The sequence below is a fragment of the Mobula hypostoma genome, chromosome 15 (assembly GCF_963921235.1).
Source record: "Mobula hypostoma chromosome 15, sMobHyp1.1, whole genome shotgun sequence".
NCBI classification, from domain to species: Eukaryota; Metazoa; Chordata; class Chondrichthyes; order Myliobatiformes; family Myliobatidae; genus Mobula; species Mobula hypostoma.
In genome coordinates this window covers 54,812,712-54,839,327 of record NC_086111.1, presented here as the reverse complement: position 1 = coordinate 54,839,327, position 26,616 = coordinate 54,812,712, and the positions used below count along the sequence as shown (strand labels likewise).

General features: G+C 39.2%; 1 protein-coding gene across 8 annotated transcripts in view; it reads left to right on the top strand.

Annotated features, from left to right (window-relative positions):
* The window catches only part of cacna2d3a (calcium channel, voltage-dependent, alpha 2/delta subunit 3a), an 892,602-nt gene that overhangs the window by 77,483 nt on the left and 788,503 nt on the right, over positions 1 to 26,616 (top strand). For 5 of the 8 annotated variants that reach the window (XR_010020451.1, XM_063068078.1, XM_063068077.1 and 2 more), the window contains exons 1-2: positions 21,393 to 21,832; positions 22,220 to 22,301. Coding sequence is in view for 4 of the 8 variants with exons in the window: in XM_063068078.1 (XP_062924148.1) it covers positions 21,717 to 21,832; positions 22,220 to 22,301 (198 nt within the window). In the remaining 4 variants the exon portion in view is untranslated. Of the gene's footprint in view, positions 1 to 21,392; positions 21,833 to 22,219; positions 22,302 to 26,616 lie in introns of those variants that run through there. The other 3 variants (XM_063068081.1, XM_063068079.1, XM_063068080.1) reach the window with 1 other exon arrangement.

The window sequence follows — 26,616 nt, the reverse complement described above, 5'->3', positions numbered from 1 at the left end:
TAGTAATGGTGAAGAATGTTACAAAATGTACATCAACTGGAACTGTGGAAAGGAAAGGACCGGTGGAGTTTAACTTGGACATAGGCAGTAATGCATTTTGGGAGGTTAAATCTGGGCAGGGCATTTACAGTGAATGAAGGTGACTTGGGGAGTGTTGTTGAACAGAGAGACCTGGGGATACAAATATATATTTCCCTGGAGGGGCAATACATTGTGTTGAGGAAGGCAGTAAGGTATGCTTGCATTCATCAGCTGAGGCATTGAGTATACAAGTTAGAATATCATGTTACATTTGTTCAAATGCTGGTTAGGGTACAGTACGAGTATTGTGTGTAGTTCTGGTCTCCATACTACAGGATAGATGTAAGTAAGCTTGAGAGGATGCAGGAAAAAAATCCCAAGAATATTGCCTGGACTGGAAGGCTAGTGTTAAAAAGGAAGATTAAATAAGCTGGATATGTTTTTGTTGGAGCAAAGGAGGCTAAAGGATGACATGATAGAAATACATAAAACTATACGAGATATAGATAGACTAGATAGACAGAATCATCATCATTATGTGCTGTGTCTTATGATGTGGGCAATCATGGTCTTGACCACAAGTTTTCATGGCAAAGTTTTCCGCAGAAGTGGTTGGCCATTGCCTTCGTCTGGGCAGTCTCTTTATAAGACAGGTGACCCCAGTCATTATCAATACTCTTCAGAGATTGTCTGCCTGGCGTAGTGGTCGCATAACCAGGACGTGTGATATGCACCAGCTGCTCAGATGACCATTCACCATCTCCTATGGCTCCACGTGACCTGGATCAGGGTGGGGGGAGGGGAATAAGCAGGCGTTACACCTGCTCCAAGGGTGACCTGCAGGCTGATGGAGAGAAGGAGCACTTTACACCTTCTTTGGTAGCGACGTATCTCCACCCCACCACCAGGGATGTGTAATACAAGAAGGCATAGGTTTAAGGAGAGGAGAGGTTTAAACAGACCTGCAAGGTAATTTTTTTTGCACAAAGTATAGTTAGTGTCTGGACTGAGCTAGCAGAGGAAGGCGGTGGACGCATGAACAGTAACAACACATAAGAAGCAGCTGCTCAGTATTTGAAAGAGTGAAGCAAGTGCAATTGGTTTATTATTGTTGATATGGATGCAATGGGCTAAAGGACCTGTTTCTAAGCTGTACAATGCTATGATTCTACAGTTTTGGTCACCATATTACCAGGAGGGTTGGTTAACACATCATAGGCTGCGGAGAAGGTTTACAAGGATGTGGAGAACTTGAATTATGAGAAGGGCTTGGTTAAGTTTGTTTTCTGTGGGAAAGAGGAGACCAAAGGGAAATTTAATTGGTTCGTACAAAACTATGGATAAAAATAGTGAGCAGTCCGACAAGTGAAACAAGGTCACATTGGTGAACTCCTTCAATGAACAAAGCAATTAGAGACTATTGATTTTTTTGGACATGCTTGCAATCAAAGAACCATTATTTGCTACATCTAGCATATACTTTGTTTAAACAATTATTTTCTGTATGATTACAGAATTATTAAAAGCATGGTTAGAAGGTATGATAACTCTAAGTTTACTTGATCAAAATATGCCAGTAAAAGATGCATCTAATATATTGGGACAGGTCATGGAGATGGCTAGCCAGCATTCGATAGAAAATAGAAGGCAAAAGAGAAGACAGATGCTAGAATCGAGAAGCGAATGCAGTGGCAGAGTCTCTACCTGAAATATTGGCATACACCTGTTGCTGCAACAGGTGCTGTTTGACCCACTGAGTTCTTCCAGAATTCTCTATTTTTGTTTCATAAAGAACTACCGGGTGGCTACAGTACATATCTACATGTTACAGCACTGGAGTACAGGGTATGTTGGAGGTCAACTGAAGTGCATCAAACCTCTTGATGCTCCTCTAGATTTAACACTGTGTCCAGGGATAGTTTTGTATAAGCCATAGCTGGCGCATCTAATGCATTCACTCATTAGAACTGAACCATCAACTTCCATTAAAAAGATTAATGAAAATAAATGTAAACACAAGAGACTCGGTAGATGCTGAAAACCCAGCGTAACACACACAAAATGCTGGAAGAACTCAGTGGGTCAGGCGATGAAAATAAATGTTTTTTTTAAAAATATGATTCAATAAATATCAACATTTTAAAGAAAAAATTTAAACTGATTGAAGTAAATATATTTTAAGTTTTCATTGATATATGAAAACTTAAAATATATTTGCATGTTTTTAAACTATGCCTTAGTATCTCAGATCATCAGAGATATTTAGAACCAGTGAAAAATGACTTCCGATGATACCAGCAGTGAAACAGGGATGATCCATGCCAGGAGACCAGATTTGCTCAAACTGTCCTCCTACTTGAGGTGAGACAGGCAGGACACTGGAGCCGCACATTGCAGCCATGAGGATCCTGACAGACCAATGCGAGATTTGGACTAAGCCCTCTACGGGGCACAAACTTTGCTTGAGAATCAAAAGATATATTGGTAAATTGGTTTATTATTGTCGTGTGTGCTGAGGTACAGTAAAAAAAAACTTGCCTTGCATGCTGTTAATACAAATCAATACATTACAACAGTGCACTGACAATAACAGAGAGAAGAATAAAGTGTGACATTTACAGAGAAAGTGCAGTGCAGGTAGATGATAAGGTGCAAGGTCATGATGAGCTGGATTTTGAAGTGAAGAGTCCATCTAGGGAACCATTCAATAGTCTTATCTGGGGTGGATGGAGTCTTTGATTATGCTAGCTGCTTTTCCGAGCCATTAAGTGTACACAGGAGGAGAGTCTGGCTTCTGTGATGTATCCACAACTCTGCAGTTTCTTGTGGTCACGTGCAGAGTAGTTGCCATACCAAGCCGTGATGCATTGGGATAGTATGCTTTCTATAGCACACCAATAAAAATTGGTGAGGATCAAAGAGGAAACATCAAATTTCTCTAGCCTACCGAGGAAGTAGAGGTGAGATGCAGAAAATACTGAATGGATCAACCAGCATCTTTGGGGAAAAACACCAGGTTAACTGTTCAGGAAATGAAACTTCATCAGAGATTAACAACCTTAAACACTAACACTTTTCTCTTTCTAGTCTGAACTGAAAAGTATTTCCAATGATTTTTTTAATGTTAGTTTTACAGAATATGCTGCATTTTGCTTTTGAAAAAGCATTGTTCTACTTGTTTGGATGCTACAAAAATGGAAATCAATACACTAGAGTGTTAATTTTTATTTTAAAAAACTATAACGTATCCTGGAAACCTAAACTTTATGGTTGAATTTCTTCCTCGGGAACAGATCAGTAATCTTTTTATAAAATACATATTTTCAATTGGTTGTTAACAGCCGAATGTTTGGGACTGGTTCTTTTATTTCTTGGACAATGACATACTATTATAGTTAGATAGCCTAATTTTAATAACAACGCCAGTCTTTGTGAGGAATGACTGATGGATCAGATTGCCTGAAGTACAGTCTTTATCCTGACAATCTAAAAATGGGAGTAGTTTCTCTCCGAGCCATCATGATGGCTATTCAGTGATTTTCTTCAGCAAATGCAATATCCACAGCTGGATGAATGAACTTTCTGACACTTACACCAGCTGAATAGCTCATTAGCTATTTCTGAAGTGTTAAAAGATTATAATTGCTTGTGCATTGTGATTGACTGCTTTTCTTTGTTACTGCTAATGAAATTGCTTACTAAAGAATCATAGTATTTGAAGCATGCATTCTTGTGATCCAGTTAATGCCTCATTTATTTTGTCAAATAGCATCTCTTTTTCTCATTTAAAAAAATAGGAATGCCTGTCCCGTAGAATATCTTAGGATCTAATCTTATAAACCTGAGTTTTATATTAAATAAAACAAGCACAATTAAACAGTAGAAACTCTGATCAATGAAGTTGGTTAATAAATCTGATTTTAATGCATTTGATTTTTTTTATACGTTGCATCTTTTTTTTGAAACTTGAAATAGTGTAGTTGGGGTAGTAATTTAAAAACACAATGCATGTGAAGGTAAACTCATCAATCACAAACAAGAGAAAATCTGCAGATACTGGAAATAAGAGCAATACACACAAAATGCTGGAGGAACTCAGCAGGCCAGGCAGCATCTATGGAAAAGAGTACAGTTGACATTTTGGGCTGAAACCCTTCGGCAGAATTGGAGAAAAAAAGCTGAGGAGTAGATTTGAAAGGTGGGGGGGGGAGGAGAGAGAAATGCCAGGTGATAGGTGAAACTTGGAGGCGGAGGGATGAAGCAAACAGCTGGGAAGTTGACTGGTGAAAGAGACAGAAGGCCACTGGGAGACTGCTTCACCGAACATCTAAGTGCTGTCCTCCAGAACAAGTGGGATCTCCTTGTGGCCACCCATTTTAATTTCACTTCCCATTCCCATTCCGATATGTCCATCCATAACCTTCTCCACTGTGGGGACAAGGCCTCGCTTAGGTTGGAGGAACAACATCTTATATTCCGTCTGGGTAGCCTCCAACCTGATGGCATGAACATCGATTTCTCAAACTTCCAGTAATGCCTTCCCTCCCCACCCCACCACCTTCACCATTTCCCATCCCCTTCTCCCTCTCTCATGTTATTTTCTTGTCTGCCCATCGCCACCCTCTGGTGCTCCTCTCCCCTCCCCCCCCCGTTTTCTTTCTTCCATGGCCTTCTGTCTCGTTCACCAAGCAACTTCCTAGCTCTTTGCTTCATCTCTCCCCCCGCCCGAAGTTTCACCTATCACCTGGTGTTTCTCTCTCCCCTCCCCCACCTTTCAAATTTACTCCTCAGCCTTTTTTCTGCAGTCCTGCCGAAGGGTTTTAGCCCGAAACGTCAACCGTACTTTTTTCCATAGATGCTGCCTGGCCTGCTGAGTTCCTCCAGTATTCTGTGTGTGTTGCTCATCAATCACAATTTCCTCTCGTAAAAGTTCTGTTTTCTCCTGGTGTATCCTGTGTTAATTATAAAATTGCCATTGACAAAGATATAATCAGACAGAAAAGAAAATTTTCATTCATCCAAGAGCAATTTTCTCCACTATCAGCAGCATTCCTGGGGAAAGGCAAACTAATAGTAAAGTGAAAGGAATTCTCAGTCCCAGTTGAATAATTATTCATGTTGGTTATGCAGCTTTGTATCATGTGCTATGTAATCTTAACGGGGAATCTGACCAGCAAACTAAATTTTTAAGGGGCATGTACATTTAAAGCATGAGTCTGCATATGTGTACAAATAATATTTTAGTCTTAATTAAAATTAATTTTTGATATTGATCTTTTTTTAGTATTTTTGAAAATACTACGGCACAGTAGCGTAGTGGTTAGCACAATGCTTTACAGTATAGTACAGGTGACCTGGGTTCAATTCCCGCCTGTAAGGAGTTTGTACGTTCTCCCCGTGACTGTCTGGGTTTTCCCTGGGTCCTCTGGTTTTCTCTCACAGTCCAAAGACCTACCGGTTGGTAGGTTAATTTGTCACTATAAATTGCCCTGTGACTAAGCTGGGATCAAATCAGGGTATTGCTGGGCAGTGCAGCTTGAAGAGACAGAGGGGCCTATTCCACACTGTATCACAATAAAAAATTAAAACTTCCAAGATTTGCTCATTGATCTAGGGTCATCCATCCACCCAGCATCCTCTTTGACTTTGTAACATTAAGCAGGAGACTCTGATGCATAAAAACAAAAATGGTCAGGATGGGAAACAGTTGCTTCCCTCAGGCCATTAGGGTTCTGAACTCCCTGCTGCATCGCATCTGAAGTGTCACTGGTTAGTCTGTTCCATACCTTACAATATTTAATAATAATGCACTTTCGTTTGTTATTTATGCATGATTCACCTGTAGATTTTATCCTTACCTATGTAAGTTATCGTGTATTATGTGTGTTATGTGTATTAGTGTGCTTTACACCCTGGTTTGGAGAAACATCATCTAATTTCTATATATATATTATATGGTTATATACATTATATGGATGTTTATAGTTAAATGACAATAAACTTGGCTTGACTTGAAATTATAGCTAGATTTTGCTGGATAATATTAAGAGAAGATATCTAATTCAGTTGTTCCGACTTTGGTTTTGGTGTTTCTGGGTTAGGACAGGAAAGTTATGTTTGTTTCTGGATGGTATACTGCATCAGCTGTGCAGATTCTGCATAGAAACTGGTTGAGGACTGATCAAGTTCACCTATGACTTTTTGCATATGTGGACAACGAACCAAAATTCTGCCATTGCTAATAGAGCCATATTCAACTATAACATAGAATATTTATGACAGACGATACTTGGAGGAAAAGGATGTTGCATAAACTTTCTTCTGCCATTTCTAGCAGCATTTTGTCATTGTTGATTAATTGATCTCTGAGTACTTACACTTTTTCGTCAATCTCACATTATTTATTTGTGAAGGAAATTAGTTTGGCCCCGTCGCCAAATGCTCTGAAGCTTGAACAAAGAATTGTAATTTTTATACAGAAATTGATGAGTTGGATACATATATTGATCCAATAGAAACTTTGGGCTCTTCTGAGTCCCATTATTTGCTTATTTAAGTACGCATAATAATACATAGAAACATAGAAAATAGGTGCAGGAGTAGGCCATTCGGCCCTTCGAGCCTGCACTGCCATTCAGTATGATCATGGCTGATCATCCAACTCAGAACCCTGTACCTGCCTTCTCTCCATACCTCCCTGATCTCTTTAACCACAAGGGCCATATCTAACTCCCTCTTAAATATAGCCAATGAACTGGCCTCAACTGTTAGTCTTCCACAGAGAATTCCACAAATTCACCACTCTCTGTGTGAAGAAGTTTTTCCTCATCTCGGTCCTAAAAGGCTTCCCCTTTATCCTTAAACTGTGACCCCTCGTTCTGGACTTCCCCAACATCGGGAACAATCTTCCTGCATCTAGCCTGTCCAATCCCTTTAGAATTTTATACATTTCAATAAGATCCCCCCTCAATCTTCTAAATTCCAGCAAGTATAAGCCTAGTCAATCCAGTCTTTCTTCATATGAAAGTCCTGCCATCCCAGGAATCAATCTGGTGAACCTTCTTTGTACCCCCTCTATGGCAAGAATATCTTTCCTCAGATTAGGGGACCAAAACTGCACACGATACTCCAGGTGTGGTCTCACCAAGGCCTTGTACAACTGCAGTAGAACCTCCCTGCTCCTGTACTCGAATCCTCTTGCTCTGAATGCCAGCATACCATTCGCCTTTTTCACCGCCTGCTGTACCCGTATGCCCACTTTCAATGACTGGTGTACAATGACACCCAGGTCTCATTGCCACTCCCCTTTTCCTAATTGGCCACCATTCAGATAATAATCTGTTTTCCTGTTCTTGCCTCCAAAGTGGATAACCTCACATTTATCCACATTAAATTGCATCTGCCATGACTTTGCCCACTCACCTAATCTATCCAAGTCACCCTGCATCCTCTTAGCATCCTCTTCACAGCTAACACTGCCACCCAGCTTCGTGTCATCCGCAAACTTGGAGATGCTGCATTTAATTCCCTCATCCAAGTCATTAATATATATTGTAAACAACTGGGGTCCCAGCACTGAGCCTTGCGGTACCCCACTAGTCACCGCCTGCCATTCTGAAAAGGTCCCGTTTATTCCCACTCTTTGCTTCCTGTCTGCTAACCAATTCTCCACCCACACCAATACCTTACCCCCAATACCGTGTGCTTTAAGTTTGCACACTAATCTCCTGTGTGGGACCTTGTCAAAAGCCTTTTGAAAATCCAAATATACCACATCCACTGGTTCTCCCCTATCCACTCTACTAGTTACATCCTCAAAAAATTCTATGAAATTCGTCAGACATGATTTTCCTTTCACAAATCCATGCTGACTTTGTCCGATCATTTCACCGCTTTCCAAATGTGCTGTTATCACATCCTTGATAACTGACTCCAGCAGTTTCCTCACCACCGACGTTAGGCTAACCGGTCTATAATTCCTCGGTTTCTCTCCCCCTCCTTTTTTAAAAAGTGGAGTTACATTAGCCACCCTCCAATCCTCAGGAACAACTTCATATGTTAATAACCAATTAAATCTACATGTTAAAGGCCAGTAATACTTGAGAGCTAGTAAGAGAACTGGTAAGATAACTGTCCAACAGTAAGTTTTGCTCTAGAATCTTTCTTTTATATCTATATCTTGCCACTGGTTGTTTAGTCACCTTGGTTCCCAGGCTTGAACAGAATGAATAAATGAATGAATAAACAAACAAATAAATAAATATACACATACATACATACAGTTGAAGTCAGAAGTTTACATACACCTTAGCCAAATACATTTAAACTCAGTTTTTCACAATTCCTGACATTTAATCCTAGAAAACATTCCCTGTCTTAGGTCAGTTAGCATCACCACTTTATTTTAAGTATGTGAAATGTCAGAATAATAGTAGAGAGAATGATTTATTTCGGTTTTTATTTCGGTTTTTATTTCTTTCATCACTTTGCCAGTAGGTCAGAAGTTTATATACACTTTGTTAGCATTTGGTAGCATTGCCTTTAAATTGTTTAACTTGGGTCAAACGTTTTGGATTGCCTTCCACAAGCTTCTCACAGTAAGTTGCTGGAATTTTGTTCCATTCCTCCAGACAGATCTGGTGTAACTGAATTAGGTTTGTTGGCCTCCTTGCTCGCACACACTTTTTCAGTTCTGCCCACTGAAAGTTTGCTGAAGTGTTTTACTCCAGAAAGGTTTGCAAACATACCCTCTATTCTGGGCAAAGGTATTGATCTGTTTTCAGTACTGGGTTGATGGTGACCTTGGAATCACCATATATCCTTACAGACTAAATCGTCTTGGCTACTGGGACCACTAACTATGCTCATGTGTTCCACTCAACCTTGGAAAGAATTCCTTCAGCCTCTATGCAATGTAGCTCACTGGCTACTTTATCACAGATATTATAAGGAATTGGATGGGCTTTGTAAAGCTTGGGTGTGGCATTTTCATTTAACACTATTTTAATCTTGATATGTTTGGGTTTTCAATGCTATCCTTGAACACTTCTATGGCATCATCCTGTACCTTTCTTAATTTCACTTTCAGTTGACTTTATTGAAGGGGATGTGGCATGAAAATAGTGGATGGATCTCCAATCAAGTCATTGTTTCGGCCAATTATGGCGCCACAATGTTGGCCCTCCTGTTTTTACCACATACAAATCCAATGTGGCTTGTTGGGTGTTGTATTTCACTGTTACTAATATCATTTTCACAGGACTTAACTTCTTCCAATATATGTTCTTAATTGAATATCTGCAGACTTGAGTTCATTATCTTTGAAATGGTGTTCAAACTCATTTTGTGGAATGACTGAAGCTGTCAAACCAGTATCTGATTCCATCTTAATTAATTTGCCATTCACTTCTGATGTAAGCTATATTGCTTGTGTCTTGTTAATTTTCACATTGTAAATTTCAAGTCTACTCAGTCCTGTGTCACTCTCGTCATTATCACATCTGTCATCAACAGCATGCAGATTAGTGCTCTTTTTGAAACTGCAGCTTGACTTTTTGTCTTTTTCTCTTCTCTATGTAATCCATTTATTTTTGTCTGCCTGGCATGCTCTTTGTATGTGACCTGCTTTGGTGGCATTTTCTGCAAGTTTTGTCTTTAAACCTGCATTGGTCTGGGGTGTGTGAGCCCTTGCCACAGCAGTAACATAATTTGTTTGGCCAGGCAAGGTTCTGTTTAGACATTGCAATTTTATTCAAATTCACTTTCAGTACTGACTGCAACTCAATTATGTCCCTGACTGCTGTTTGCACTGATGCAATGATTTCAACTGTTCTTCTAAATGTGAGTTATGCTTCAGTTAAGATCTGCTTTTGAATGCTTTCTTGTAAGATTCAACAAACTAAACAATCTCTCAGTCCATCATTAAGTGCAATACTGAACTGACAATGCTGGGACAATCTCAATTGAGCCATGTAAGCTGAAATGGACTCTCCTTCCTTTTGATTCCATTTGTGAAACCTAAAACATTCTGCAATCAACAAAGGTTTTTATTCTAAATGTTCCTGAATTACCTTCATAATATCAGCAAAGCTTATTTTGGCTGGTTTGGTTGGAGCAGTTAAACTTCTAAGCAAACTGTATGCTTTTACTCCTATTGCATTCAGTAACACCGGTACTTGCTTTTCATTGGCTATTTCCTTTGCTTAAAAATACTGCTCAATTCATTCAGTATGTATCATCCAGTTATCTGTTGTGCAATCAGACACATCTATATTTCCAATATAGCCAGATACTTCTGCTTTTTATTTATTATTATGATTATTATCACCAGGTATTTTTTATTAAACCATGAATTTTAATCCATTTTCTGCCTTTTTTCTAAACTTGACTGTTTCTCTCTCCTTTCAAAGAAACATGTGTTGCGTGTTTTTAAAATCTCTGATATCTCTCTCCCCTCGTGAAGAAACATGTGCTGCACTTTTATTTTCAACTCAAACATCTCTCCCCTTCCAAAGAAAAAAAAGTGCTGCACTTCAACAAGTAGGTAGTCGTCTTGACTTCATTTTAAAACTTCCTGATCACTACTGTTATGTTTTGTAACTTTATAAATTAATCAAAAGAAAAACATGGGAGCTGGGATCTGTGTACTTAGTTATGTTTTCTTTAATGGGGCACTCACATATGACATGATGGTGTAATGACATATGCCATTCATGTCCTTCTTACAGTTCATTTTAACTGCAATGAGTTATATAAACAAAGAATGCTTAATCAAACAATATATTTACAATATTATTGAAATATTCTGAAGTATTAAATACACTACAATGACTCTTGCTTTACATAAGAACATAAGAAATAGGAGCAGGAGTAGGCCATCCGGCCCATCGAGCCTGCCCTGCCATTCAATAAGATCATGGCTGATCTTTCCGTAAACTCAGCTCCATCTCCCTGCCTTTTCCCCATAACCCTTAATTCCTCTACTATGTAAAACTCTATCTAACTGTATCTTTAGTGAAGAAGCCTCAACTGCTTCCCTGGGCAGAGAATTCCACAGATTCACCACTCTCTGGGAAAAACAATTTCTCCTCATCTCTGTCCTAAGTCTTCTCCCCTGAATCTTGAAGCAATGTCCCCTAGTTCTAGTCTCATCTATCAATGGAAACAACTTTCCTACTTCTATCTTATCTATCCCTTTCAAAATTTTGTATGTTTCTATAAGATACCCTCTCATTCTTCTGAATTCCAGAGAGTATAGTCCCAGGCAACTCAATCTCTCCTCAAAGGTTAACCCCTTCATCTCTGGAATCAACCTGGTGAACCTCCTCTGCACTGCTTCCAAAGCCAGTGTATCCTTCCTCAAGTATGGAGACCAGAACTGCACACAGTACTCCAAGTGCGGCCTCACCAATACCCTGTATAGTTGCAGCATGACCTCCCTGCTCTTGAATTGTACCTGCAAGCCAACTTTTTGCAATTCATGAACAAGCACTCCCAAGTCCCTCTGCACAACAGCATGCTGCAATCTTTCACCATTTAAATAATAATCTGCTCTTCTATTATTCCCTCCAAAGTGGATGATCTCGCATTTACCAACATTGTATTCCATCTGCCAGGCCTTGGCCCACTCATTTAACCTATCTATATCCCTCTGCAGACTCTCCACATCCTCTGAACAATTTGCTTTTCCACTCAATTTAGTGTCATCAGCAAATTTTGCTACACTACACTCAATCCCCTCTTCCAAATCATCAATGTAAATGGTAAACAGCTGCGGGCCCAGCGCCAACCCCTGCAGCACCCCACTCACCACCGACTGCCAATGGGAGAAACACCCATTTATACCAACTCTCTGCCTTCTATTGGTTAACCAATCCATGATCCATGCTAATACACTTCCTCCAACTCCATGCATTCGTATCTTATTTATAAGTCTCCTGTGCGGCATCTTATCGAACGCCTTCTGGGAATCCAAGTATAGGACATCCACCTGTTCTCCTCTATTCACTGCACTCATTATGTCCTCAAAGAACTCCAGTAAGTTTGTCAAAAAGGACCTGCCCTTTCTGAATCCATGCTACATCTGTCTAATGGAACCCCTGCTTTCTAAATGTTTCGCTATTTCTTCCTTAATGACAGCTTCAAACATCTTCCCGACTACAGATGTTAAGCTAACTGGCCTATGGTTGCCCGTCTTTTACCTACATCCTTTTTTAAAAAGTGGCGTGACATTTGCTGTCTTCCAATCCGCTGGGACCTGCCCAGAGTTTAGAGAGTTTTGGTAAATGATTACCAACGTGTTTACTATAACCTCCGCCAATTCCTTCAGCACCCTGGGATGCATCCCATCAGGACCAGGGGACCTATCTACCTTCAGGCCCTCTAGGTTGTTCATCACTATCTCTTTCATGACGGTGATTTTATCTAGGTCCTCACCTCCCATTTCATCCATAACATCATTCTTTGGCGTATTAGACGTGCCCTCCGCTGTGAAGACCAACACAAAATAGTCGTTCAATGCCTCAGCCATTTCCTTTTCACCCAATATCAATTTCCCCTTCTCGTCTTCCAAGGGACCTACGTTGACTTTAGCCACCCTCTTCTGCTTTATGTATTTATGAAAACTTTTGCTATCTGTTTTTATATTTTGTGCTAGTTTACTTTCATACTCTATCTTCCTTTTCCTTATTTCTTGTTTAGTTGTTCTTTGTTGCTTTTTAGAGTTTCCCAATCCTCCAGCCTCCCACCACTCTTTGTGACTTTGTGCAAATGAGCTTTTAATTTGATACTATCTTTTATTTTTTTTAGTTGTCCAAGGCTGGTTCTCCACATACTTACTGTTGACTGGAATATACTTTTGTTGAGCACTGTGAAAAATCTCTTTGAAAGTATTCCACTGTTCCCCAACTGTCCTACCAGTTAGACTGTGCTCCCAATCCACATTAGCCAACTCCTCCCTCATCCCATTGTTGTCTCCCTTGTTCAAGCATAATACACTAGTTTTCGATCTAACTATTTCACCCTCCATCTGTATGCAAAATTCAATCATGCTATGATCACTCTTTCCAAGAGGATCCCTGACTACAAGGTCGTTAATCTTACGTGTCTCATTGCACAGGACTAGATCTAAGATAGCATTTTCCCTTGTAGGTTCACTAAACGTGCTGCTCAAGAAAGCCATCACGGATGCATTCTATGAACTTCCACACTCAGTAAAGGCTGTACAAAACTCTCAGAAGTTTTTTGCAGCTTGAGATTGTAGTGTCAGCACACCATTTTAACCATAAGACCACAAGGCATGGAGCAGAATTAGGCAATTCAACCCATCACGTCTGCTCTGCCATTCCATCATGGCTGATTTATCATTTCTCTCAACACCATCCTGCTGCCTTCTCCCTGCAACCTTTGCTGCCCTGACTGATCAAGAACCTATCAATCTCCACTTTAAATATACCCAATGATTTGGTCTGAATGAATTCCACATATTCACCACCCTCTGGCTAAAGAAGTTCCTCCTCATCTCTGTTCGAAAGGGAAGTCCTTATATTCTGAGGCTGTGCCCTCTGGTCCTGGTTTTCCCAATTACAGGAAACAACCTCCCTGTGTCGACAGTATCTGGGCCTTTCAATACTCAATAATTTTCAATGGGATCCCCCTCATTCTCCTATATTAGGCAAGTTTGGACCCTGAGCATCATACGCCTTTAATCCTTTCATTTCCAGGATCATTCTCATAAACCTCCTCTGGACTCACCTCCTCTGCCAGCACACTCTTGCCTTGCTGCAACTATCACAGTTTGTCATGACCCATTTTCTTCCACTGTATTTGCTTCTGTCAGGTCATTTTCTAGTTTATTTTAAAATTGAAATTGTTTTTATGTGAGCAGTTTACTGACCTGACTAAGAGATCTCTGCTCCCTTTGGAAGCAAATACCTCTTGGATACCAACCCAATAGTCAGCGACTGAATTGCAGGTTCTTTGGTGGGAACACCTGGTTACATTTCTCACCACAGTAATCAGCCATGATCTAATGGGCTAACAGCTCCAAACAGCTAGTTATTCTCTGCCTTGTGTTAGGCTCCACTGTCTGTGAATCCACAAGTTTGCTGGAGGCTGTAGAAGACAGCCTGCCCTGGGGTTAGAGTACTGTGTGTGTTCATTAGGAAGGGAGGAACAGGGCTTGTTTTGCTGTTGTTGCTTGTTATGTTCTGTGTTGTCTCTGAATGCATTGTTGTGTTCCTGTGTTGTCCATTGTTGGTATTTAATGCCGGAATGTGTGGTGTATTTGCAGGCTTCCCCCTGCACATCCTTGGGTGTGTTGGTTGTTAATGCAAATGCAGATGAAGATGTGATTTAATAAATCTAAATCTGAATCATCTTATTGGAGATACTAAAGCAATGGCTGAAAATTCTGTGCACAATTGCGCTAAGATCATGTAGTTGCACACAGCCTTCATGTCTATGGAGTGGAAGGGTTTTATTTATTAAACCCTTCTGGGAAACTTGCAGTGGTTTGATTGCAACACATTTCTGTCAATACCAGGAGCCTAATCACCCACTCATTCTGGTGTCTCTAATCTATATACTACTAAAATTCTCATGCTCTGTTTGTGACCTCCAATTAGACCAAACGGCACATTACGTCGGCACTTTTTTGACTAAATCGACTTAAAATGCGCTAACTTACAGAATGCATGCAAAGCTCAGGGTTATTCATATAACATTGCTCACTTGTCAATCAATGGGCCCCCCTTTCCACAACCTGAGCCGATTCCACCTTCCATGGAAACCGTGACGCGACACCATGACGCACGCGCACAGCCAGCCTCAGCAGTACCTCACAACGCTCACAGCAGCGACACCAACCGTAGCAAAAGGGCAGGGTTATCACGTCCATTTAGGAGAGCACCAACCACATCATCAACAAAAATCAGCATCCTGGAGGCTTTGGTGTTACTGCTTCGTATCTTCCATCAAGCATTAGGGTAAAAAAATATGGACGGCCTAATTCTGCCGTGTGGATAGAGAAGTGGGGACATTATGGTCAAGACTGCACTACCTTTCTCTCAAAGGGTGCCCCAACGGGTCACCGGCTTGTCTAGTCACAGATAAAGTTGATATTGTTGGCTGCCCTGGCAAATCACCTAGTCTATCCAGTACTGATGACTGCAAGGTTATGCAAATAATTTCATTTGAACCAAGAAAGGAGTCCAATGCTAATTTTCACTGGAGCTGATGAAGTGTAGACATCAGGTCCCCTGTATTGCAGCCTCTCTTCCAGCTGTACCCAGCCAGAGGCCAATCAGCTCAATAGATCCATATAGCTCTCTTAGCGCAGTCCAATCTCTCCCATTTTCTCATTCCGTTTCCATGCCCTGCAAGTTAATTTGCTTTGAAATTTCCATTAGAAATTATGATTGGATTTATTTCCATCATTTTGTTAGCAGCAATTTTCCTGGTCATCAGCACTCTCTGCAAATGAAATGTTCTTCCTCACATTCCTCCATATCTTTGCCTAAACCCTTAAATCTGTGTTCCCTTATTTTTGAGCTAACGGGCATGGTAACATAAGGTCAATGAAGTTCTCCTGGACACAACTCAGAAATTCCTCCTCCCCACCATCCACTCCACCCCAACTTCCTGTCAGGAAGTGTAGAGGAGGCTCACCCAAAAACAGAGCATGGAGACGATTTAGCAGTAAATGATATTTTTCTAATAAACTGTAAAATAAAAAGCCACGAGGGGCTACAAAACAAGAGAACGTATACTTAACATGACAAGGCAACAAGGTATTTGAAGGCTGGGAGCAACTGTTTAAGGCTGCTTGGTTCAATGGGTGAACAAAGGACTGTGGATGAGAGGTGGGTTTAAATAGGCTGCAGGTAATGAGTCGAAAACAAGTGGCAGGTGACTCCTATTATCTACGTGAAGACTGGGAGTGTCTGTTTGTGCAGGCTTGACAGGACTTACTCCTCATATGGCCAGCACCTAATGCCCCAGGATGATCCAGCTGGGGAACTCCTTGATATGTGGTGAACCCAAGATGAAATTGATGGTACCCGAGACCTCTCCTCCAGCCAAACCCTGCCCATTCAATCAAGTACTCCACACCCTGCTCATGACCACATGATTTCACCAGATGGCGAACCATGTACACTGGACCACCTTCTACCATCCTTGGTTCTGAGGGTGATCAGTTGGAAGTGAGTGGCAGTTGACTCCTGTTTGCTGGGTGGCGACTGGAAGATGCCTATCCTTGCAGACCTGACACTTTTCCTCTTCCATAACTTTACCCTAATCAATATTTAGGTAATTAGTCATCAATATCAACACTCTTGTATTTCTTGCACTTTTCTGTAATTTTTTGGTGATTTGCTCCTCCACTGGCATCTCGCTATTTGCTGCAAACTTCCAGCAGGGTGATTGTACTCCATTTCCTTCTTAACTCTAATCAAATAGAATCTGACCTAAAGGACAAACTTTTTTCCAGAAACTGTTATATCTTCCCTATTCAGTTCCATTTTTTTTATCTTTCCTTTTTGCATAATCTGTTTAATGATAACTGAGCACCCTGTCCTCACCATTTTTAGGGCACATTTCTATTGACTCTCTATCTTGTTCTGTTTATGCCGATCACACATCATGCTTTTTCATCACTTTTCTTTGTTATACGTACGTCAATACTAAATCTTTGTTGTATTTCTCGCACAACTTCTTAGCCTGCTCCTATCCAACAAGGTGCTTTTTCTTTCTCTTGTGATATCACTACCATTCACACTCCTATGCATCTTATTCCTCTTTTATACATTTATTTGCTGGTGCCTGTTCATCTTGTGTAAGACTCAGAGACTCTGGAGACAATAAGGAAGTTTATATCTGTTGGTACACCCTGTGTGGTGGGAATGGCCTTCAGTAACATGCATCTCCCTGCTGAACACTTAATACCAGTGCTTTCTCTGTTCCTTCATAGCTGAGCTTCAAGATGCCTGGGAAACTATTGACTCACAGCTACACTTACAAACCCATGGTAAAATCACTGTAACTATGTGATCAACATATTGAAATTGGCATTATGTCTCTCTCGAGGGTTGCTCTCAGACAGCCTGAAATCAGAATGCAGAAGTGAGTGGGCTGATTGAGGCCTCCTGCTCTGTTAACACTTTCCGCACATTTAACCAATCCCTACCAAGCTACTTGCATGAGTTAAAATTCAGCCCGTTGTCAGAAGAAGGGAGAAACATGCCAGACTGAATAGATCCCCACATTGTTTGCCAGATTGTGATCGTATGTCTACTTTACCAAGGAAGTTCCTCTATGTCAACAAATTAATTATTTATCCATAGGCTTGAGTCATTGATTTACTTAAGCTATAACTCCTTTCATTCTCAAGGCTTTTCATTCTTGCTAGAAAATCAGTGCAATAGTTTAAGTGAATAGTTCTGTAAGCACAAGTAAAGAATGGGACCTGAACAAATTACGTTCTCCTGATACAGTTCTTTTTATGCAAAACTTTAACTGTGTTGAAGATGTTCTTGATCTGTATTCCCAGCTGAGCCACATTAGCCCTTGTCACCAGATATTTTATCTGTATGGGATCAATATACTTATTAAGTTGCTCAATTATAATGCTGGGATGGCACAGTAGTGTAAGCGGTTAGCTTAATGTTATTACCAGCACCAGCGACCCAGGATCACTTCCCACCACTGTCGGTAAAGAGTTCGTACGCTCAGTCTGGGCGCTCCCACATTCCAAAGAATTATGAGTTAGTAGGTTATTTGGTCGTATGGGTGTAGTTGGGTGGTTTGGGCTTGTGAAAGGGCCAGATACCGTGCCATATTTCTAAATGAAATAAAAATATACTCTCTGGTCAACACTGAAACACGTAACATGGCTAAAATGTCAAGCAATAGCATTCTAAATGTAATGAACAGTTTACAGTGGAAGCAATGAATGTTGGAAACAGTTAAATCTTAATCCAAGTCAATTAATGTTGATATATTTTATAATATTCCCTAAGGCTAAAGCTGTAAGTACAATGCAGAAAGCCAACTTTGTGGGCTTCCCATACCAATTTTAGGGGAGGCTATGGAGCTAGAGGTAGGAATGAAGGGTATTGGGCGTAAATACAAATAAAATATGCTGGTGTGGTGTAGTGTAGGATTAGACAAAGGCAGAATTTTAAATAAGCTCAATTTTATGGAAAATCGGAAAATGGGAGGGCAATAAGATGAACACAAGCTGGCACAGAAGATAACTACACATAAAAAATTCAACAATAGATGAGTTGGAAAAAAATCAAGGTATCAGAGTTACAGAGGTGAAAGTATATGTTAACCAGGGTGTAGAATTATGAGCTCAATGATCGTGGTGGTGATTCTGAAAGCAGTGATTGAATAGCGTAAGTTTGAGAGGAAACTGCAACACATTTAAGATTTATATGTTGCACCAATAGAGAAACAGAAGTAATTGAGACATGTAGTTAAAAGTTCATAGTAAATTTATTATCAAAGTACATATGTCTCCAAATTCAACTCAGAGATTTATTTTCTTGTGGGCAATTGCAGTAGATATCCAGCAAGCGGTGAAGTAGAATCAGCACTGGACTTTGAAGCGAATGGTCCTGAGTTTGAATCAGGCCGCCTCCTTGTGTGCTTTCCATCCGTGCTGGGTTGAGTGTCGAGCTAGCAGCTCGGCCTCGTAAAAAACAGTTAAGTGCTACGGAAACAGCAAAAATGCCACCTGATGCACCACAAAGTGCAAAAAGGAACAACAAATCGCAGTAGATACAACAAACATAATAGAATAACAATACAATATAATCAATGAAGTGGAATGTTGTTAATGCATGTTATTATTGAGTGGAACTACCACACGTCCTTGAACAGTGTTCCCAAAGGGTACCATTTAAATGAGGAAAAGGAGTTTAGGTAATAAATGCAAAGCTGCATTGGCTCATAGTTTTGCTATTAGTAGTGATGGAATGGAAGTGTAACAGAGTATGAAGATGAAAGGAATGCATTCAGAAGATTAGTGCATGTGAATTGGGACCAGAATGTTAAAAGTGAGACAAAGCCTTGAAGGTCAAAGTTCAAAGAATCAATATTTGAAGAATTGGTGTAGATAAGCGATTAGCTGATGTGATCTTCAGATGGAATAAACTGCATGTGGTAAACTTTTGGATGCGATCAGATTTCTGTAGAGTGGAGAGTTGTGAGAAGAGCATTGGAGTTGAACCTGGAGGTGATGACCTTTTTATCAGAATTTCAGTGCCATTGGTAGTAAGAAGTAAGATAACTTCACTCATGGGAAGCTATCAGGGTCAAACAGACGCTAAGACTGTCTTCTATTCATGACTGGGTAATGAATAGGAACAGAATAATGAATGAAGTTCACCACTTTCATGAATAAAGCCGTGAACGCTGGCAGGATTCAGAATGTCAGACAGCATCTAAGAAAAGAGAGCAACAGAGTTAATGGTTCAGCTCAAAGGTTGTTCATCTGCATTTTTCTTTCCCTATTGATGCTGCATGGCCTGCTGACTCTTTCCAGCATTTTCTGTTTTAAATTTGGATTTCCAGCATCTACAGCTTCTGCTTTTCATTTCCTCAGTTTGTATGAAATGGTGAAGGTGGGTTAATCGAAGATATCACATGAGACACTGAAACATGAGAAGCTGAAACACTGAAGTGATCTCACAGGCAAGGCAAGAAGGGGTGATATAGGAAATGCAATAAATATTTTGGGATAAGTAGCAGAGGACTCTATGTCATTGCTACGGAGATGAATCCATTCAGGAGTGCTGAGAACTGAAGAACACAGACAAAGTCAAAGAGATCTCCATACACATTTATTAATGGGAATGGTCTCAGCAATGCTTATAATGATTTAGTGATCAGTCAATAATGAAGTGAGGAAGGGGCCAGCTGATGTAGACATACAGGAGAACTTTAGGAAAAGAAAGAAAATTTGAATAAACTGTGTGTTTTGGGAGTGGAGTGCTTAAAATGTAATAACAATAGTTTTGATTTAGGGAATAGTCCACAAACTGTGTTTTATTGAGGGGTACAGACTGTGTGATCCACACACCACACAGGCAAAGATGAACAGTACAATCACAAGAACTTGCACTTCCTTGCAAGCTGCTTTGTAACAAGGTAATTTAAAATCACATCTAATGATGCCTTTGCTTTTAGTTCAAATCCATTTCAGGCTCACCATCCAAAGGGGATTTGTTTACTCAAATGTGGCAATGTCTTTGTCCAAAGGATTAACAGAAAAGGCAAGTCCTGGTTAGATCCATTCTGACCGACTGATGTGTCGCGTTTATGCCATGTCATGTTGAACGTTCTGAGACTCGCTAATGCTAATGTGGACTTGCTTTCTTTCTCCACGGATGCTGCTTGACGCAGATTTTCCGTCTCTGTGTGAGATTTACAGAATCTGCAGATTTTCTTTGCTTTTCAAACTAGCTGATTGAGTCGATTGTCGGGGTAACTTTGCCTTTTAAAAGGCCACTTTGCATGATATATACGATAGGTCCCGTGTAACGGGAACGAGCATAAGTGATAGATGTCCCAGGTGAAGCGGTATTAGGTTCTGTCTAAGCTTGTGATCTTACACACACTTCACCAAGGGGATTCCTCCACATGAAGAAATTAATTATTCATTCACAAGGCTGAGTCACTTACTCTGCATTGATTTACTTATGTTGCATTTCCTTTCATTCATCGGCCTTTTAAGTCTTTTTAAACACGCCAGTGCGGTAATTCTGGACTGCGAGATTTAATTGAATTTGTTGCAGACCAGATGGATACAGTCAGTTCACTTTAAAACTTTTTGATTTTTGATCTTGGATTGTATCGACAATGTGACTCCCGTTTATTTTTATGTGATAATTTGCCTACAAGCGTTATTTCCGAGAGTTACTCGATTCAGTTTGAAGTCAACTCCACCCCATAAGCTGAATAGGAGAAGCTGTCGACAGCGGCGCACTAAATGAATTGGGACGTCTCCTGTGGGTGTTCACCACCTCAAGTGTAAGGTCCGCGAGTCACTTTGAGCTGAACCCCCCACCGCCCCCGCTCCCCCCCCCCCATTCCAATCAGGCTACAGCAAAGTGCTCCTCAGTCAGCCGGCGATCAGTCCTGGAGGAAGCATTGTGTCACAGTTTTCACTCAGTGCTCTTACCGGCTTTCATCAGCACTTTTCGTTAATGCCTGCTCCGGTGAACCAGCGCTGCGTGACTAGATGTGGGATGAATGCTCGAGGTTACCAGGAAGATAAAGGGAGCCTGCAGGCAGCTTTACATCTATACAGTGAGCATTAATTGTGAGAAGATAGCTTACTCTGTTGAAATCAATAGATTCTTGTGGCCTGTAGCAGAGGGCATACTGGACCGGCAGTAGGTTACCGAAAGATGATATTATACAGGGGACTGCATACTGCAGAGTTGTTAAGAAGTAAATACAATATCCTGCAGTAAAGGTAGAAACGGTCTCCCTACCACGGATATAATAGCAGCAGCAATATTTTGAACTCACTGCTCTTTTCAGTTGCTTCCCCGGTTTTTTTTTGTCTTAACTGGGATGTCCCACAGATGAAGATGAGCCCGCTATCCATTTGGGTCTGAGAAACTCCATTATTAATCAGATGAACTCCAATTCGGCAAGTCGTTCTGATCTGGGAAAGTACAATAATGAAGAGAGATATGCATATTTTACAGGCTTTCTGTAGCTTCTCTGTAATCGTGTGGGCATTTTTCAGCATCACACGGGCGCACGCGAAAGAATCACAACAGATCCCCCTTAATGTGTAAGTCTTGAATTCTCGTCCTTTGCATGCATGCCCGTCAGTTTTTGTGATGAAAGTTAAAGAACTGCCTAGAGGATCATATGTAAAGTTGGCTAATACTAGTGTTTTGCAATGCTGCAAGATCTCTATGCATCATGAAACATAACATTATGTTCTGCGAAAAATGATAGTTTAGAGGGCTTGTTATGTTGAAAATGCACATTAATATTCGCATCTCAAACATCATCGATGTGAAAACGTTATACTTTGCTTAGCAAGTGACAAAATTAATCGAATATTGTTTGATAAGAAATGAGAATTACTTTCTGTGGCTTTCAACCGGAAGTTAAATTGGTTTTGCTCTTTCTCCATTGTAATATATGTCACCGTATTTTAATGTTATTTCAGGGTAAAACTCTGGGCTTCCGCCTTTGGAGGTGAAATCAAGTCTATTTCAGCCAAATATTCGGGTTCGCAATTCCTGCAGAAGGTAACAACATTTTTTTTCAGTTCTAATTTTAGAACCTTTGTTTTTGAACTTAATTGACACAAGACAACTGACATGCATTTTAAGTAGCTGGTCCCCTGGAAAAGCCATAGTATTAGTCATTCCATTTTAACGGATGTGAATATAATTGAACACGTTTGGCACTGCTTTACATTGCAGAAGCAAAGATTTATGTCATTCTATCATGACTGATGCTTATTTAAAAAACCATTTTGGCTTAGTTAGCAGACTACAAGATTAACTTTAGTGGTTTGGCTGGCAGCTATTTAACTTTGCACGACTTCTTGAATACACAGAGTGAAAATAGAGTGCTGTACACGTTGTGTGTGATTTCTGCACCGCACACCCTTACTTCATTCCGTTGTCATTTCGGTCCAATGTGGGATGTATTACACCATTATAGATAAGGGAAATGAGTATCTTATCTGTCTGTTCAGGTGCATTGCTGGATAATATTCTGGTGCATTGCTGCAAGAATCTGAAAGATGCTTCTCAGTTCATTAAATTACTATTGTCATGACGAATACGATTTGAGCCTGTATCAAAAGAGTAACTTGAACAAAATGAGTATAAGGCCATAATGATTGTAAACGGAAAACACATGATATGCTGCTGTTCGGCCTGTTGTTTAAAGGGAATGGGTCACTTTGAAAAAGAAATCTGTTAATGCCGCAATATGATTTTTCGAGATAAAGTATTAAGCCCATGCAAAATATAACAAATAGATGTAGTAATGTTGCATTGTGGGTGTTTTCACAAGCGAGAAGGTTCCATACACACGCATTAAGACAAGTGGCAGAAGATCGTGTTTCTTATAAGTGAAAGCACGTTTTAATGCATGGTGATTTTGTCTCAAGTAATTGTATTATGAGATTCTATGCTTTTCTATTTAATACTTAGGCATCATTACAACGCTTGTGATGAAAGGATTGAGAAATAACTTACCGCTGCTGCTTTTTATTTCAATTTCACAATTGTTAGCTCACTAACGATTGGTGCAAAATATTCTCCTAAAGTCCCTATCGTTAAACATCTAAAATATGTTCAGTTTTTCTCCACGGTTTCATCCGGACATTATCATTAGTCCCGTAATAGTTTTTGTTGTTCTGTGTCATATTCAGGATCTGGAACTGTGCAACTAGAAAGATACATTACTGCTCTCTAACTGTGATAGCTCAGCAGGAAGATATTTTGCACAATTTAAAATGTAAGTGAAACCTTATCAAAGAATGTGAAGATAAAAAGAACCAATTAATATTTCACTCCACTGCAACCCCCTACCCTTAAACCCCCATTGAGCACAAAATCAGGGCTGGCACCCTGTGTAGTGCTGAGGAGATATTGCACTGTCAGAAGAAATGTCCTTTGCACGAAGCAATAAACCAAGGCTTCTTTTCCTCTGACGTATTTAAAAGATTCAATAATACCTGTAAATATTTACCCCTCGCTCAGTGAAACCATAACAAGTTTTCTGTAGCCATTACCATCTGTGCATCTTGCTCCACATGAATTTGACGTTTTCGTTTTTGTACTAGAACAATGATTACTATTGGAAAAAGCAATAGCTGGAAAGTGATTTGGGGTGTCCAGAAAGGGATGTGAGAGGAGCAATAAGATGGAAGTTAATTTATCTGGAACATGTTATATTTAGAATTAATTTGCCATGTCTTATGATGTTATATTCCAGCATTGTCCATTTTTATTAATTTTTTTTAGGAAATACATAATACCTGTACTAAGATCTTTATCAGAAGCATTTAAATCAACAAAATATTTAACCAGGTTATGTTGATATTAACCACAAAAAGTCAAATGTGTTTTTAAATGCAACCTTGTAATTATTATTAGTGTAAAGTGAAGATAGTTCTTAGAATATTACTAATATTTGTAAAAGGTTCAATTTATGCTTCACCTCATTACTTTTGCTGTTATATTTTCTTTGCTCTGCACTGAGAAATGAATGTTTTACGTGGTATCATCATTAATTTGCCAATGCGGTCTTGAGTATTTCCAGTATTGTAGTAGGCAATACAGTCGTTATTGATGCAGATTCAATCATTTTAACAAATGTTTTCCTGATTTGCAAACAGTGCCATTAATGTGATGAATCTGAGAAATTTATCAACTTAGAGATTTTTTTTATATTAGACATTTTCTCTCATGTTTTTATATACATAAAAATTGCTACATAACAAACAAAGCTGGTTTACTATATTCTTACAGTTGTCACATAGATTCACAGTATAATAATGATCGTCAGCCTGCTACCTTAGGCCTATGCTCATATTGTGAGAGGTTTAGCAAAACCATCTCTGCTAACTATTATGACTTTGTTAGTACTTAAATATAATTTAGTCTGTACTTTCTTAAACCATCCATTTCAAGAGAATTTGCATCTTGGATAAAATGCTTTTTTATAATTTTGAAAGTTAGATCTGCCATTTTTGCAAAAAATACATAATGGAATTATTGAATTTTTGAGTTGAGCGCAGGGTGAATGCGGCAAAATCCACGGACACTTATTTCCTATTCAGAAACAGCTGTTCTTCCTTTATTGTTTAAAGTTCTTCATCCATCTTCTGCTTCAAGTATTCGTCAGCTTTACCGTTTCAAGCCCACATGGCTGTGGTTGAAAAAGATAATCTTAAAAAAAAAACCTTGAAGAGGAGAAACTATTGTCATCATAGTTTGATATCGAACAAAAACTATAAATATATCTGAATTGTAAAGTATAATAAATATTTTAGTTAAACATTTGAATTGTATGTGGAAATGTGCATACTACACTCACAGATGAATATTATTACTATTATAATATTATAAAAAGAAACTAACACAATTTACTGGTCACCATATCAAAGGCATCATTTATAATATCCTTATTTTTACACATCAGTAGAATTTATGGAAATTTGGAAATGATTTTGTTCTTATTAGCAAAGGAATGGCTATCACTATTCACTTTATTAAAAACTACCAAAGAAATCGTCATGAATTTATCAGTAGAAGTTTCTACTAATTGGGGGAATGGGGGGTGGGAGTGTCTCTTTTTCAGCACAGCGCCCTCTACAGGAGATCAACGCATTTCCATTAAAACACATAACTGGAAGAAAGGAAATATAAATCAGAATTAAATGACAAAGAAAACAATATATTGTGATTCATGGACAGAGGTTAAAAAAAAGAGGTAAAAGAGTTTGACAGAAATAAAATCCTTTCAGGGAATAAAACTCCACATTTGCAAAATTTATTTTTTTCAGATCCGTAGTTATTATCGTTTTTTCAGTGTTAAAACTGTTAAATGAACCAGACCCAGTTATTTTAGCCACCTTTAATTTGGCACTGGTGAGCAAGTGGACCTAAGAGTGCCTAATATTGATTTCAGTGTCAAACCTTTTGGCAAGGATTGCAATTGTGCAAGCTTCAGATGAAAGAAACCTCTGTCAGCAGCTTCTGGATATTTATGTAAAACTGCGTATGTTTTACATGCAAATAATTATGAACACTGTTAATCTCAACACTGTCATCACAGCAGAAATCATAATGTTTGCATTTTTATCTGAGGTACTATTAAAATTAAGATATCGTCTAAGAAAATAACAAGCTGTAATGAATGCCTTGACTCTACCATTGCTTTATAATTTAGTTTAATAATTATTCTATGGAGTCTTAGACTGGGAAAGTCTTTTTTGGAGATAGCAGTTTTTGGTAACTTTGACATTGATTATCTCTGCTCAGCGATTCTATTAATATATTTTGACAAGAATAGGGTGTTTATATTTCCCAGAATTGTATCTTTCCTGTAGATATGGATTCTATTTCAGCAGTTTAGTGAGTAATACATCACATTTAAGCGATTGTTCTATCAAGATTAATTATAAAATGATCTAGTTAGGTTAGCGCTTATAACTAGAAACATAAAAACTAATGAGTGGATGATTCTCAAATCCTTAATATGATTGTGATGTGATGTTAGACAAATCTATTCCATCGTTGTATGGATGAACAATGTAATACTGTAATAAATTATACTGTTTCTTAAAATAAATCAGTAATAGAACCATCCTATTGATAAATTCATTTAAAAATATCTTATAAAGAGAATTCTCCTTTCACAACCGCTGAGTACAAAATAAGTGATGGATAAAGATGCTGCTACAGTTTCTCCAACTTCTCACTAGAAATGGCAGGTATTTTTGTTATCTGTTAACTGTACATAAACTTATCAGGAAAGGAGAATTCATTATTGTCCACCACTTTCTTCCATTTTCACTCATGATATAGTTTAAAGGGATGA